At 55.6% G+C, this 16444-nt stretch overlaps 1 protein-coding gene across 2 annotated transcripts; it reads right to left on the bottom strand.

Moving 5' to 3' along the window:
• Window positions 1-532: 532 nt before the first annotated feature.
• RASSF5 (Ras association domain family member 5) lies at window positions 533-14405 on the bottom strand. 2 transcript variants are annotated; one of them, XM_065740420.1, is made up of 6 exons: window positions 14123-14405; window positions 9620-9732; window positions 2928-3038; window positions 1945-2242; window positions 1454-1569; window positions 533-785 (listed from the first exon to the last, which is right to left on the bottom strand). In XM_065740420.1, the coding sequence occupies exons 1-6, from the start codon at window positions 14391-14393 to the stop codon at window positions 633-635; spliced, it is 1062 nt and encodes a 353-aa protein (XP_065596492.1). In that variant the 5' UTR covers window positions 14394-14405; the 3' UTR covers window positions 533-632. The 2 variants fall into 2 exon arrangements, with proteins under 2 accessions (XP_065596492.1, XP_065596491.1); XM_065740419.1 differs by lacking the exons at window positions 9620-9732; window positions 14123-14405 and adding an exon at window positions 7446-7745.
• Window positions 14406-16444: the final 2039 nt, after the last annotated feature.

Genomic DNA, 16444 nt, shown 5'->3' on the forward strand with positions numbered 1-16444 from the left:
GCCTGACTGAATTCAAGTCCATGTTCAGAATTAGTCAGAATCAAAATAAATGACTTTTCCTGGAACGAGTATCACTACATTTCAATAATACTTACTGAAAAGACCATCAGGGTGCTTGCAGCTGCCGTGCTGCTGTCACTGCATTTCCCTGGCCCATCTTAGCCTTGAACAACTCTGTCCAGCATCGCTTACAGCTGCAACGCCCGCGTGGGTCGGTGCCCCAACCTCCTCCTTCCTGCGCTCTACTCCAGAAACGAGAACTCTGCCACGTGGGCACATGCAAACATGACTGCAGAACCTCAGCAAGAGCAAGGGAGCTGCTGGGAGGAGGACGAGCAGCTCGGATGCTCAGCCAGCTCTTCCTGCTGGGTTCAGCATCCAGCACTTCCCACGTTGCTGCTCCATGTGACGGTGCACCCCAGCACTCAGTGCAGGTGCCCCATTCTTCAGCTGGCTCTGGTCCCGGGCTATGAGGTTTCAGAAGGGAATATGGCACATCCATTTGACGGGTGCTATGTCCTTAATGGAGGGATGAAGTGGGAGGGTGATCACTGGAAGGTGTCCTGAGAAAGCATCTTTTCATTTTAAAAACCAACACGTAGCTCAGTCTGACTCCCAGTGCGCCCCGAGGGTTACCCAGGTTTCTCTCTGGCCTCTTTCAGGCTCTGCTGCAGTCTCTGTTTGAACTTCTCATACTTCCTTTTCACTTGCTGGATTTTGTCCTTCTCTTCTTTGTCCAGGATCATTAAGAAGTTTTGCAGCTCTGGGATGGAGAAGGCGTCCCACTGTGGGAACAGCAGAAGCAGAGGCAAAATGAGCACAAGTCATTTACCCTATGGCTTCTGTGGCTGTTTCCTGACTCTGTAGGGGAACGATGGAAGACATTTAAACGTGACCTGACCTGCAGGTGCTTAACCTCCAAGCACCGTTGTGAGAGCACCAGGACAGGGGGCCATGACACAAAGGTCCAGCCCAGTCCTGAGCCCACACAGCTTTGGATTCAGTAGAAATCTTTGCTTGGATGAATGAAAGCTCCCATGCAGACATCTGAACGAGTCCCAGTGGGCATAAAGCTGTGTTTGTCTCCCGGGCTCCTATTTAAACTCGTGGATTACTGATCACAGCATTCAGCTAAATCTGATCCCTGAGGGTTAACCCTGGGACAGCACCGTGTGGTCTGTAAACAGATTGCAGGTTTAATTTTTAAATCAGTGCCACTTAGAAGCAACAGATGACCCAAAGATGTATTTTTTTTCAAAGCACAGTACAAGCAGTCCGTTCAGTTGAGAACTTTGGGGAACAGCTGGAATCAAACAACACATTAGGTGGCAAAAAAAAACGGTGTTGAGGGGGAGGGGAGAAGCCTGGCTCACGTGCTGCAGCCTGCAGATCCATCCCATCACCAAACACTACACGTTCACATGGAAACCAAGGGAAGGAGCCCCAGACATACCTCCACTTCCCCGGTCTCGTTCTCCTTCAGCACGAAGCTGAGCACGTCGGTGTCGGGGCCGGCCAGCAGCCGCAGGTACAGAGGGAACTCAGCGAGGGGCAGCTTCTGCAGGAGGACTGCAGGGGGACAGCAGACAGCACCATGAGCCCTGCAGAGCCCAGGGGGAGGCTCAGCAGGGCGGTGGGGGCTATGGGAGCGGTCTGTGCTGCTCAGGGTCACAGTGAAGGCACTGAGCATCTATGAGATGTCTGTGTTGGGTCTTAACACGAGCGTGGGGAGCAGCTGAGGGAACTGGGACGGAGGGTCGTTGGATCCGAGGGAAAATTCCTTCTCTGAAAGAGCAGTGATGCAGTGGCACAGCTGCCAAGGATGTGGGGGGGTGACCATCGCTGGGGGCGTTCAAGGGATGCAGAGATGTGGCACTGAGGGACGTGGTCAGCAGGGATGGTGGACGGGTTGGGCTTGGGACCTCTGGGACTCCACGAACTCACCTTGTCCATCCTTCCGCACCTCCTTGAAAAGAGCAAACTTCTGGGGGTTATCCACCACCATGAACTTCTTCAGCAGCCCCTGGATCACCTCGCTCACTGTGGTGGTGCTGCTGATGTGCAGCTGCTTGACGGCGTCCAGCGGCAGGTAGAAGGACGTCCTCCTGTCCGTGGTGTCCGCCAGGTTCACCTCCTTGAGGGCATCGTAGATGGACTGCGGCCGGATCCCCGCGGGCACCGTCACCGGACGGCGCAGCTTCAGGTGCACTTTGATGAAGCCCGTGTAGGTCCCATCATCACTCTGCACAACGACACGTGGTGATGGATGAGTGACACTGCTCTGCACGGCTCCGAGGCTCCCAGCCGTGGTGCAGGAGGCCAGTGGTAATTTAGGATTAGTCACTGCTGATTTCCTTCTGCTCCTTTCCACTCCGCGGTGACTCATCTCCTCCTAGCACTGCACTATCTATCTTCTCTTATTTTACATCAACACTGCTACAAGTTTGGTATGGAAACTAACAGAAATTGCCTTTAAATGAGGGTTTTAAAGCTCTGGGAACCCCTCACGCTCCCCTCATTCTTAGCCACGGTGACAGGATTTTCACTTCTCCATGTAATAACTCATAACCCAAGATCAGCTTGTTAGAAACTGCTCTAATCTTTACTATTTTAAATAAGCTTTAGGCTGACTTTCAGACATCAGCAAGCAGCAGGAGGTTACGTAGCTACCATTCCTGGGAGCTCTACAGTTTAACTCGGCACTTCACAAAGCCTTTCCCACTGCTCTGTGAGAGCACCTGAACTTGGCACCTCTGCAGTACCTCGCTTTGTAAAACAGATTCTCCTTTTCACTTTACTCGCAGGTGGGATCAAGCCTGCAGCCGAATCCCACCCCATCTGTTGGTGGCAAATGGCTCTCAGCAATCACTGGCCAGAGCTTAGGGGTGAGTGCTCCCAGCTGAGCTGAACATGAGAGCAATACCTACCAGCTTCATCAACAGGCAGTTTGTAACTCTTGCATTGTATTTTTCAATCTTCTGTTTGATCTCCTCGACGGTTGGAGGCTCGGGTTTTTCTTCTACAGCTTTCGTTACATTCTGGAAGAAGAGGAGATGGTGTCGATGGGTTTGTTTTGGGGTAATGCTGTGTCTGGGAAGCTCTGTCTTGCTGGGAAATGTGCAAGCAGAACTCTGCATGAGCTCCAGGAGGAGCTGCTCCAGGACATGCTCTGCTGAGTGCAGCACAAGCATAGGAAAATCTCAGGGCGTGCTCCTCTGGCACTGCAGAGACATCATTATTAATATATACATCTATTTTTTTTTAATAGAAAAACAAATAAAGAAAATTTCAGCTAAAAGTAAAGCTTTCCACGCTCTGTGCACGAGAGCAGAATTTCTTTAAAGGTGGCAAAGCGTGAAGGACAAATTAGAAGGAGGGACATGAGGTGAAGGCACAGAGCTCCATGCAGAGCTGCTGCAGTGCACAGCACGGCGTGCAGAGCTGGGGCTGAGCCCATGGCTGCTGCTGTTCACCATGCTTTGGAGGATCTCAGGAGGCAAAGTGGGGCTCACAGAGCCCTGGGAACACGCTGCTGCAGATGGCTTTCTTGCAGCAAGGTGTTTGCAGCTACAAAGCTCATCGAGAGCCTGAGCAGTGCTCCCACCTTCCATATGCCAAGCACTAGCACCAGCTGCAAAGGCCCACGGACCTCTTCAGGAAGGAAATGTCAGGATGCAATCCCACGCATGGAGCAGTCCAACACACGAAGCCCTGCACAGGCACTGCAAGAACACAGAATCCAAAACACTCTGTTCCCACTGTGAGGACAGAAAGGATGCTCCAGCACTTCCAGGCAGGGATGCTGCATTCCCACCCCACAGTGCAGACACCATGGGGCTCCAGTGCCCAGGTCTGGGCTCTCTGTTCCCTGGTGACACAGAGGGGACAGAAGCTCATGGCTTGAAGCTGCAGTGTCTCCTGCCTGCTGTGTGGGCTGCCTCCAAATTTGGCATGAAAGGACAAGCTATGGGGGCTGACAGGGCTCGGAGTGAGAAGGGCAACCTCCGCAGGGAAAGCAAGAAAGGGTGGAAAAAGCAATTCTGGGAGCAAAGCCCTGCACTTCTCAGCCCCAGTTCTGGGATCTGGGCAGCTTTCTCTCCCAGGTGCAGATGCAGAAGGAGGCCTGCATCCAACAGATGAGCACACTGTAAGCAGCACAGCCCCAGGCTAGCCATGGCATTTCTTTCAGGAGGAGAATCAAGCAGCAAACCAATGAGAGCTCTGGTCACAGTCTGGCAAGACAGATCCAGCTGTGGGACTGGAGAGCCCCAGACTCATTCAAGCCATTCCCAAAGGCAGATGTCTCAACTTCTGCTCATGGCAGACAAACAGTGTGAGACCTCTGGAAGCACAGCTCTGCAGCAGTAACCCAATGAAGAACACTGACTTTGTCTTACACTCTCCTTCTTGTTCCCTGCCTAAAGAAAAAACAAAAGCAAAGCTTGGCTGCGGTATTCAAGAACTGCACACCAGCTCCTCTTTATCACACTGGCAATCTCAGCTCCGCAACCTGCTGTAAGACACATGCAGTAGGTCTTAAATGGGTGCCCAGAGGTGCATCCCTCCATCTGCAGCAGACGGGTGCTGCCCTGGCTCTGCTGCAGCCACACTGCACACAGACCACATAGGTCTGCTCAGTCTGCCCCTGCAATTTGCAGGGAAAGCTCTCACGTGCCAACAGCCAGAGCAACTCCAGCAAGAGCTGCAGTGCTGGAAGGGAGACTGCAACGTGCTGTGCCACACCAATGCAGCAGAAAAGGTTCTCTCTTCCCTTTGCTGGGTGGAGGGGCACCATGGGAGCGATGCTCTGCACTCACACCCTCCTCCTGTGGATGCTGAGCACATGGTAGGAGCTGGCCTGGAAAGAGCCACACTACTCCTCACACAGAGCAGCACAGTGAGATCAGCTGTGCATTGCTCTTCATGAAGAGCACGCTCTGCCCACACCTCTGCTTTTGCAGTTTCTGCTGCAGAACGCACAGTTATGGCTGGAGGAAGAAAAACAGAAGCTATTAACCATCAACCGTTGCCACATTCCCTGTCGTACGGGGACAGGATGGAACAAGCTGCAAACAGAAGAAGCTCACGGTAACAGCCCCAGGAGCACTGCTGAGCTCACGGGGCCGGGACAGAGCCGTGCAGGGGGAAAAGGTCCCCAGACCCCTTGCACACTCATGGCACAGCAAGGTGTGGGACTCAGGGCCACAAAGCATGGAGGTGAGCCCACATCTTCCTGCCACGCAGCACGAGGGCTCCTCCTCTAACCAGCACTGCTCCTCAGTTGTAAGAAATGGGTGAGCTGGAGACAGACTGCTGTGGGGGAGGCAAAGCCCTCGGGCCATTGTGGCTGTGCTGACACGCTCTCAAAAGAGAGATCCGGAGCCAACAAAGAGCCGCTCTGCCTCGGTGACCGACTTCTGTATTTATCCATTTTGCAAAGATGCTGGGGGACAGGTGCTCCACTTCCAGCTCAAGAGCATCCTTCCCACAGCCTCGTGAAGAAACCAAACCCAAGCGAAAGCCCCAGCTAAAACCAGCAGCCCCACACCGTGCTCTACCTCACTGTCGATGCTGTTCACCCCAACCCCGCTGCTCTCCTCCCTCGCAGCTCCTCAGGGCACGGCAGATAAGATCTGCACATCTGAGAAGTTCAGATGAGGCGGTGTTGTTTACTGCGGTGCTCAGAGGAAAGGACCGAGGACACAAAGCAGAGCATCTCCCGAGAAGGGGAAAAGCAAAAGCTTCAGGGTGCGTTCAGGGAGGTTAGCAGCAAGCAGTGGGCTCGGTGCGTTGATTGCCATGGAGATTTCACTTGGAAACCGCTGTTCTGCCACCTCTACTTTTAAACTTTAGTTAAAAATCAACAGGATGTTCCCGACAGCAGCAGCTCGTGATGTCACCTGGGAGAAAAGAGAGGGGGCAGAGAGATGTGGGACCCACAGATGTCCCCAGTGCCAGCTCCCTGCCCAGCCAAGCTGAAACCTCACCTCCTTCACCTGTGACCCTCACACTCCTTTCCTGCACCAAAAAACCTGCAGACAACTTCCACCCCCAGCCAGAAAAAAAAAAATCCTGGGGTCCACCTCCACACACATTGCTCAGCAACGCAGCTCGGGCAGCCAACACTGTGTGTTTTCATGCACAGGAGATTTTTCCTCCACCACAGCCCCAGCAGGCTCCATCTTCTCCAGCAACCACCACGTCAGCCCCCCAGCAGAGGAGCTGGGCCAGAAGGCACTGCAGCACCTGAGCATCCCTGTGCACAGAGAGCCCCAGCACACAGGTAGGGCCAGGATGGAGGAGAGAACCAGCACTGCACCATCACTGACACCGTAATCTCATACACCTCCTACACGTATGAATCATGAGCTGACATTTCAGAAAGCAGCAGTACGTGTCGGTAATCATAGCGAGAGGGAGCTGGCGGTGGATGGGAAGACCCCACGTTAAACCCAAGGGAGAATTTCTTCAGAATATAATGGTTATTTGCAACGTTGCTCTGATGGAGCGCCCTGCAGGGATCACAGCTCGGGTCACTGGGGGTAGGGGGGGGGCAGCCCCAGCCCTCTGCTGCAGAAATGGAGCCCCACAGCACCCACTGGGGGCTGGAAGCCATCAGCCTTGGGCATGCCAATACAGCACGGCAGTGAGCAGTGCAGCACTGCTGATTTCAGTGTCCCCAGGCTCTTCTGGAGCCCTCTCAGTGCCCTCCTCATTGCTATCCCCCCCTCCCCCCCATCTCATCTCTCAGCACTTCAGGGCTTTTCCTGAGTAAAACCCCACTTCCGCAGCAGCTTCTGCTCTCCTTCTGCTTTTCTGCTCAGTTCTGGTTGGGGCAAAGTTTACAGCAGGGATGCATTGGTTCTGGGTTTTTTTGTTGTTGATTTTTTTTTTCCCCAACAAAACACTTCAACACGACGCAGCTCTGCGTTCCTGATGTCACAAATCTCACCCTGCGGTGTCAATGCCCGGGCAGTTTCTCCCCTCAAGGGCAGAAACGTGGCACCCACACACCCAGGAAAGGACCAGGTCCATCCCTGCCATCACCACTTTGCAGACGAATTTGGACCTGGAACACCTCCATCTCGCTGCCAGCCCAACAGGTGCAGTTTGTATGGTGGCCCACACTCTTTTTGAGGGCCAAACCACAGGATTCTGGCTGGGATCCTGACCCACAAAACACAGCTGCCAGGCTCGTGGGGCTGCTGCCTGCCCCTGTAAAGCCAAATAATACAACAAACCCACAACGTTTGGGGTCGGTTCCTCCTCAGCGGACCCTCCAGGATGGAGGCAAGGCAGCATGGAAAGGCTGAGAAATCCTGCAGCAAGCCTGCAGGAGGCAGGCAGGGCCCACAGCGAGCAAATTTCAGCAGCACCTGCATCCAAACGTGAGCAGACCCCCCCCCACCGCACAGCCCATCTCTCTGCACTTCGTCAGCCGTTACCTTGGCGGGGCCCTTGCTCGGCGCGCTGCGGAAGAAAGAGGTTTTTGCCGTGAAAAAGCAATCCTCGAGGTCTTCATCCAAGCTGCAGTACCCGCTGCTCATGCTGCTGCCGATGGTCATCGAAGGCGGCCCCGCAGCGCGCCGCGCTCACATCCCGCTCTGCCCGGAGCTCATCCGCAGCTCCCGGCGCTCATCCTCCGCAGCGATCGCTCCCGAGTTGGGGTAACCCTTCCCTCTCCTCCTCCACCTCCTCCACGCAGCGTGGAGCGGCCGCCGTTGCCGCTTCGCCCCCGAGCTCTCTGCTCAGCATCGCCTCCCCCTTCCTGCTGCGCGGCGCGCCCGCTTCCTCATTGCAAAATCTCTCTCGCCCTGAGCGCAGGGATGGGGTGCAGGACAGCCCCGGTGTCTCCCGTGGGGCAGGGCAGCCCCGGTGCCTCCCGTGGGGCTGCTGCGTGGACATCTGTCACTGCTTCGGGGCTCAGAGAGCGCGTTGCTCCTTCCCTGCATCTTTAGAGAGCGAGGGATGCTCGCAGAGATGCGCTGCCCCAAAAGAAGGTGGGGAAGGGGAAAGGAGCCCGCAGCGGGTGCCCCTCTGCTCCACCGATGCTTTGGGAGCAGCAGAGCCGGCACCGAGTGTGGGTGCAAGCCAGGGAAATGCTGCCCAGCTCCTTGTCCCTGCAGGGGGATGAAAACTCACACTCAGCAGCTCAGCCTGGCACAGACCCCTGCTCGGGCTGCTCCCAGCCCCTGGTGTAGATAAGGAGGCTTAAGGCTGCTTTCTAGTTAAGCTTGAGCTGCAAATATTCAGAAAGTTTACAGACAGGGAATGCATTTTTCTCCTCTGCAGCACCTGTTCCTGTGGCTGGAAGGGCATCCTACCAACAGGGCAGGAGGTCCAAGCAGATCTGACCCCCAGCCCCACGCTCTCCAGTTGGCAGCATCCCTCCGTGCACCATTCCTTGTGCCCAGTTCACCACCAGCCCCACCACCAACACAACAGCACCGTGCAGGGGGAGCTGCCACATCTGCATCACAAACACGAAAGGAGAGAATCCAGATGGCACCTTTACAGAGCAACTCATAACGCTGCAAAAAAGAAAAGCCAAGCCCTCCTCTTAGCACCATGCACACTTCTGCAGAGCCTCCACAGCCTCGCTGGGCTATATTTAGAAGAGAAATAGGCTTAAATGAAGCATGCAGGGCATGAGCAGAACCGAGTGCTGTGACAGGTGCAGAGTTGGGGCTGCACCAAAGCCTCAGCTCTGGGAGCTTTGGGTGAGAGCAGGAAGGAGCTGCCCCTGCACAGCCCCACGCAGAGCTTCCCGAGCAGCCTGAGCTTTACCATCACAGCCTCATGCCTGGAGATCACTCCTGGCAGCATCAAGACTGAAAATCTGATTTGGAGCCTTTGGTCTTGCAGGAAATCCCACACCCAGGTGCTGCAGCCCTGCAGAGGCTGCATTGCACCCAGGTTGAGTGATCCAGGACCCAAACACAGTGCACTTAAGTACTTTGCTGGAGCAAGGCCCAGATTATTAATGCTTGGTATTACATGCCAACAGGACTTAACTAACTTCCCCCGGCGCTCCTGGTTTGCTTACACTTGATAGTGCTGTTTACTGGCCACCATCTACACCAGCCATGGCATTTCCCACATTTCCAGTGTGCTGTCCTCCACTTCCCCAGCATATTCTGGCACCTTTTCCTTAGCTGTGATGGGAGGACATCAGGGACACAGCAGCAGTGAACTGAACAGGGCTCTGTGGTTAATATCAGAGCCATCAGAACCCCCCACTGCCTCCATCACCCCAGAGAAGCCTTTAATTTTTCTAACACCACTGGGGGAAACCCACTGACACGTGGGGAAGATGCAAAGAAACACATCCTTGTCCTCATTCCCTTACTCAGAGAACTCAAGGGAGAAGCCATCCAGCCCAGCAGCACCAAGCACACAGTGCTGCCTCCAGATGCATCCCATGCCAAAACCGTATTTAAAGGTGGAGGAATGGGCCAACTCACACCACCTCCTCCCCAGCAGATGATGGTAAGATACACAAGGGAAATTACTAGCAAACACGAGCTGAGGCCACAGGCTGACCTCTGTGACTAAATCTCATCCTGCTAGGGACAAGGAACGGGGTTTGGGAGAGGGGCTGACCACCACGAGGGCATACCTGGCTGCAGGGGAGCACCACGGTGCCCTCAGGAGAGAGCTGCCCGGGGTCGGGCCGGCGGCAGTCCAGCTGGATGAGGCTGCGACACTGCTGGTGGCACGTGTACCTGCAGTCTGGGAGAGAACAGAGGGATGCTGCGATGGGAGAGCAGCCAGGAGCCCCAGGTCCTCCCCTCTGCACATGCACCCCCGCTGTAACAGCTCCTTCCACCCCTTTTAATTTTTAACAGCCCTACAAACAGTGTTCAAGCCATTTTTTTTCTTGCACAACCCATCATTCCAGTGCAGTCACTGACCTGCTGGCTGCCCCGCACCCACTCCTCCCAAACAACAGCACTGTCACCAGAGCAGAGGTCCCCTCTGCAGGGAGACCTGCCTTTCCCTCTATTATTTTTATCCCCTCCCTTTGGCATTCGGGTCATTGCTTTTGAAGATCTCAGGCCTGCAGGAAGGAAAGCAACACCCCACGTTTGCTCTCACTGCAGATCCCTGCTCCTGTCTGGGAATTCCTGGAGTGGGCAGCAGGAGCAGTGCCTGGGGCAGAGCATCCCCCTCAGGGGAACCACTGATCATTTAGCACTCATCTGTCACCAGCTGTCACCCTCCCCATTTCCAATCGGTTGTCTCAAGGCTGGGAGGAGAACAAGGGGGTCTGTTTATTTATTTATTTGTATTATTTTAATGAGGGATGAGTCGAGCATGGCAATGCAATGCGTGACCTTTCGAGCAGCTGGAACAGCCACTCAATGGGACACCTGCCAGCTCTGTGCTGGAGGTGCCAAGCACATCAGGCTCCAGCTGCAGCCCCACCCGAGCACCAGCACAGTGGGGCTCCTCAGCCCCAAAGGCATCACATCCACACAGATGTCCCCCACGCACCGTCTGTGGGGTGGGAATGATGGAGCACGGGGAGCAGAGTGCAATGTGGACCACAAATCACAGCTCCTGAGTCCGTCTCCGGTGCAGAGCCATCACAGCCAGGCACTTCCCCACAGGATTACAGCATGACACCTCCTTAAGTCACTGCCGCCTATTAACAGCCCTAATCACCACTATCTGGTGGGGAGCACTAATTTTAGAAGCCCAGCACAGCCCAGGGAAGCAGGCACGTGATGGGGCAGGATGCCTCCCCTGCGGCCGTGAGATCATTTCTATTCGAGTCAAACAAAGCCACAGTTGGAAACAGTTTCTTTTAGAAAGAATAATAAAAAAAAACCCAAAACACAAAACCTCGGAGTCTGATCGAGATACAGCAAAAAAAGAAACTTCGGTGGCTGACAGGAACTTCCCTCAATATGCAGATAAAGTTTCTCAGAGTGATAATGCTGGATGTGCATCAGGGCCCCATCCGGATGCTCATCCATCCTCCCCAGCACGGCCCCGTGGTCACACTGCCCATCCCTGTGTGCCATTGACTTATTTTGATCTAATGCTCTTAAAAGCTGCCTGACATCGCAGGATAACCTCAGCCACTGCGCCGTGGTGGGACTGGAGCACAAAAAGCAGCTGTCAGGTGGGTGATGCTCCGGAGCCATCGCTTCCTGATGGAGCAGGTTCCCACCTGGGCACAGAGGTGTACATCTCCTCCCTGCTGTGCCACAAGGAATCTCATTACCCCTAATTAGCAACCAGCCAAACACAGCCCCTACCTCTCAGCAGCGAGACCTCCCTGCTCAGCCATCGCGGTCCCTCGGGGCGAGGCTTGGACTTGGGAAAGTGCCCGAACGCTTTGCGGATTCTCTTTGTGATGAGCCCGAAGCAGGCAGCTGCCCCTGCCCTCCCCTCCGACATCCTCAGCACAGGGACCAGCGCTCCCAGGGCAGCACAGCACTGTGCAGAGCAGCGCCTGCCCCCACGGGGCCCTATCCCATGGAGATAAAGCATTGACATGGGCCCTCGGTGATCTCCTTGATGGATATTTCTTTTCTTTTTTTTTTTTTTTTGGAACAATGGGGCAATGCACAGCTCGGGGCTCGTCCTGTTCACCATGGAAAAGTTTCTATTTCTGGGGCTTTTTGCTTGATAAGATAAAACGACCCAACGGAAGAGATTAGAGAGGAGAGCAGGCGCAGGACCCAGCCGTGCTGGGAGGTCCCTTTCCAACATCCCCCCTTCACTGCTTTTTCCCCCTGCAGTTGTCTAAAGCTTCCGAGGATGAAACCAACACCAGATTAAAGGAATACACTGAGATTGGCTACGTGAGCAACATTAACTCGAGCCCTGCCAGGTTTTTGGGTCAGGGCTGCAGTTCTCCTGTAGCATTCATCCTTTCCATTCGTGGATGAGGTCCGTGTCCACCCCGTCACCCAACAGAGGGCTTTAAACCCATCTCCTCACCCCCTCTGTATCACAGCCATCCCCTCACCCACGGGGCAGGCTCCCAGCATCCCACACAACACACTCTTCCTGTTTCACCCATCGAGTTGGGAAGATGAAAGTTCACTTCGTTTCCCCAAACATCACATCAAGCAGCACAGCACAATGCAAAGGAACTCCTCCTTCACCCCTCAGCATCCCCCATCCCTGCAGCTGCACACATCCCTTCTTCCCTGCCCCAGACCATCAAGCTCAGCTACACCGACCGGATCAGGAAAGGAAAAGCCACAGCCCCAGCGCTCACCTGCAGAGCCAAAACCTCTCCTGGTGTCTCTCTCCATAAACATGGGACGGGATGGCAGCAGCAAAGGGCGACCTGAGCCCCACAGGACAGCCTCTGCCACACTGAGTGCCCCAGTGAGCAATGCCTGCTGAGGACGGGGTGTGCCCTGTGCCCGCCCCACTGCCCTCATCCTCATCCAGTGCTGCTGGGAGAACAGGAATCCAACCAGGCCAGACCAAGGGAAACCCCAATATTGTGGGTCCAGGGAGCTGGTGGCAATTATTATTTACTATGGTGAAACAAGATGGGAGGGCATGCAGGAAGGAGACATGGGAAACCCACACGTCCTGATCCAGCAGTGTTTGGTTTTCCTGCAAGGAAACCCTGCGGCCAGCTGTGTCCTGGTGGGGTGACACGATGCTCTGCTGAGCTGGGGAAACATCAGGTCCGTGGGGACAAATCAGGAGAGCAACAGCAGAGTGGGATGTGGTCACTCCAAAAGCAGAGGCACACCCGGCTCACCCCACGGGGCCGACCCCACAGGACCCGATAAGAGCAGCCCAGGAAAAACATGGGTGATAATTCATGCCCTGCACCGCCAGGATGAGCAGTGGACCCAAGGCTGGAAAACGCCTGTGGCAAGAGCCCAAAGCAATGCGTGGAATAAGGGGAAGGAGCGAGGGATGCGACGGCGTGCTGTGGGTTTCCAGCAGCAGGAATTTCTTAGTCAGCACCTGCAACTCCGGTGCTGCAAGGACGAGAAGTGGGGCACCCCGGGGGGAACTGTCAGGGAAAGACAGTTCTGAGGCTGCACCGGCAGAGCTGCCCCAAGCAGAACCCCACCCCGGATATCCCCGATCAGAACCCAAATCAATCACAGCAGGGATTGGAAAGCCACGTTGTCACCTTCACATTCCAACATCCGCACTCCGCCCCACCTGAACAAACACCACAAAAAAAAACCCAACAGAGACGGAGCTGCTGCTGGAGGGGGGCGAGGGGGGAAAGGGTGATGGGTGCAGATGTTATGAGAATCCCCACTGAAGTTTTCCTCCCTCCCAGCGAGGAGACGCTGCTGTTGGGGGAGTTTCAGAGGCAGAACTATTCCCACAGTCTCTGCAGAAGCGAAAAGGGAAGCGGTTCCTTCAAACTTATTTCAATACCGCTTGGAAAAAGAGCCCTGCGAGAGAAATCCCTCAAAACCCCTCCACGATGCTCACAGCATCACAAAGCGCTGCGAATTAACGCTTCGGATCGGGACCTTCAGAACCCCACACCCACCCCACGTGGGCACTCGGACACCGAAGCAGTGGGGCCACGTCCAGCAGCCCCGCACCGCCGCAGTAAATTGCCTCATTAATTCACACCATCATCCAACGTCCGGGGAAGAACAAATGGATTCATTACCAAGATTAATTGCACTAGTTGTCTGTGGGGTGGGAGCCCTATCCCTGCTCAGAGGGAAGGGCAGAACGCGGCAGCAGGAGAGACTTCATAGCGTTTGCAGTCGATTTGGAGCACCCTAGTTGCTCGCTCTGGGCTGCACCCGCCCCCCACGTCCCCCCCACCACCCCCTCCACGCACGCGATGGGAGCACCGGATTTGGGGCGGGTGAAGGCGCGTAACAAACGCGAGAGAGATGTTCCCAACGCGCTATTTCTGGAAGGATTTAGCTCCGCCGTAAGGCGTTAACAGCCACGAGCCCTTCCTGCCCCGTGAGCCGGTAATCCCACGTCCCACGGAAAAACCTCTTCACCCGTACGGCCCCGCACCCCACGGGGGACAGCTCGGCGGGGGAGTGGGACGGGCTGGGGAGGGGGAGGGGGACCAGGGGCAGGGAACGGGGGGCACGGCGGGGGGGAGGGCAGGGTGCGGGATGCGGCATTGCGGGACAGCAGCACTCACAGTCGCAGCGCAGGGCGCGCTCCCGCACGGCCGCTCCGCACAGATCGCACCACCCGCGACGCGGAGCGCGTGGGACGAAGCGATGACCGCGTCCGCGTTCCGCCGCATCCCGCGGTGAAGCGAAGATGTTGCGCACGTCGGGCAAAAGCCGAGGGGATCCTCCGCGCCGCCGCAGCCGCCGCGCTGCCCTGGCCCCGACGGGGCTCCCCGGGGCTCGGCCGTCCCGCGGCTCCGGGCCGGGGGGAGAGGGGCCGGGGGGTCCCCGCCGCATGGAGCCGGGTGCGGAGGGGCTGCGGGAGGAGGCACGGCCCCACGGGTGGGCACGCCACGCCACGCTGCGGGATCCAGGCGGGCGGTGCGGTCGGGAGGAGCGGGGCAGGGCGGGCGCGTTGGACCTGCCCCGGGGAGGAGACACGGAGGGGGGGGGGTGCGGGGAGCGGTCCCGCGTGGGGTTTCCGCGGGGGATCTTCTCGTGGTGACCGGCCCCGAGGACCGGTTCCTCCCGTGGGATCCATGGCGGTCGTATCCCCCCCGTTCCCCTCAAGCTTTCCCTTCAGGATTTCCCCACGGTTTCCCCACCGGCACTGTTGTGAAACCTCTCCCCACGGGACACTCCTCTGCGCAGGACTGGGACATTGCATCCGTACATCACCCTAAATACACCATCACCTAACTGGGGTGAGCAGAGTGCAGCACAGAGCTCGCAGCTCTCCCCAATGCATACTCCCATCCCATCCCATCCCATCCCATCCCATCCCATCCCATCCCATCCCATCCCATCCCATCCCCAGTTTTGCCCCCACAGGAGCATTCACGTCACCCCTATGGTGCTGCCTTATATACAGTCACTAAAACTGAGCTGAAGGCACAGACCCTCCTGCACAGAGCAGTGCTCGGAGCAGGCTGCAGGGAGAGCTGGAACAAATTACCTTTCCCCTCTGAAATGACAGCAGGGCACCGGAGTGACGCTGAGGGCTGCGAGCCCAAGCAATTAGCCCTTCCAGATGAGGCTTTTGTGGTTGTGGGAGAAGTGAAAAGGAAAATATTATGGGCACATTTTGGAGTCGCTCTGAACAGGCTCCAGCACTGCAGCTCTGAGGACGCCCATTTGCAAAGCTCTTGGGGGACAGGGATGCTTTGGGGTGCAGAGATGGGGGTGCATGGATCAGGCACTGAACACTGCTGTGCTGCTCCCAAGGTCTGATGACAAAGAGACAAAGCAAGCTCCTGAGGACAAGATAAGCCAAGGGTGCTTCAATCCCCTCAAAGGATTTTAATTTCAAGGATGGATCTGGCTCTGAGTTACAAAAGAAATAGGCAGTCCCTAATAAGAGCTTAAAACTAAAGGAGCAGTAACACAGCTTGAAAATCCCGGTTTTGTTCTGTTAAGTAGCATGACTAATACGAGAAGGTCCTTTTCTTCCCCGTTCAGGATCCTGATTCACTTTCATGCATCCTCTACTTCTGCACAAGAGCAGCAGCAGGTTTGTTCCTGCTTTCCCCAGAGTGTGATGTTTTACCCCATACTCATGGCAGGCTGGGAGATACAGCAGCTTCACTGCCATTCTCTGCTGCCTCAGCAGGTATTCAGGTAGAAAACTCTTTTAGGACAAACTTTAATAATTTGGAGGGGAAAAATCCCAATGAATCCTGGCAAGAAAATTCCTTTTTCATTGAGATTCCAGGAGTCCTCATCGCAGCTGCTGTGTTATGGCAGCTGAAGCACGACAAGAGCTGTTAGCAATGCTTCCTTTTGGTGCATGCCAAGAAATCAATCCTTTCTTTTGGAGCCAAACATGTCCCAGGTCAAACGCTCACGTGGTCCATGTCAGTGCAGCTCTGCTGGACCTGGGGAAGAGCAGTGCTTGTGCTGCCTTCAAAGCCATGCTGGTTGTAAGGATGGGAGAATCCGAGAGAATAATTTGCAGCAGAGAAGCTTTTAAGCTGTGGCTTAGCTCCACTGCTCCCACAGCAAGCAGTTGGGTTTGGCAGTTGGGATGTGGGTTTTTACAATTAAAGTGAATGGGAATGTACAGATTTGGTGCCAAATAGCACTCAGAAGTGGTTTCCTGCACAGGGGCAGCTCCTGATGCTCCTGGCCTGTTCCTACAGGAAAATGAAGCCAGGACAGCCTGCAGCTACTGCTCCCTGCTCCTTCAAGGTGTGCTGTGTCCTTGCTGAGAGCCAGGCAGAGCTGCAGCAACAGCCAATGCAAGGAGCAGCACTGGGCACTGCCTCTCTGCAGTGCTGCTCTCCCTCTGTGCACCATCCCAGCCCTGAGCTGGGGACAACCAGGAGCTCCCAGAGCTGAGCAGCCCTGTG

This window comes from Cyrtonyx montezumae, unplaced genomic scaffold (genome assembly GCF_038088225.1).
Source record: "Cyrtonyx montezumae isolate F1298 unplaced genomic scaffold, pur_monq_1.0 scaffold_26, whole genome shotgun sequence".
NCBI classification, from domain to species: Eukaryota; Metazoa; Chordata; class Aves; order Galliformes; family Odontophoridae; genus Cyrtonyx; species Cyrtonyx montezumae.

Excerpts from the sequence above, each read along its gene's own strand:
- RASSF5 (XM_065740420.1), bottom strand. The coding sequence starts at position 14,393 with ATGCGGCGGGGACCCCCCGGCCCCTCTCCCCCCGGCCCGGAGCCGCGG. Across the intron at positions 3,039-9,619 it reads TGGTGCTCCCCTGCAGCCAG|AATGTAACGAAAGCTGTAGA; the intron begins GTATGCCCTCGT and ends CTCTTCTTCCAG. Across the intron at positions 1,570-1,944 it reads GGTGCGGAAGGATGGACAAG|TCCTCCTGCAGAAGCTGCCC; the intron begins GTGAGTTCGTGG and ends GTCCCCCTGCAG.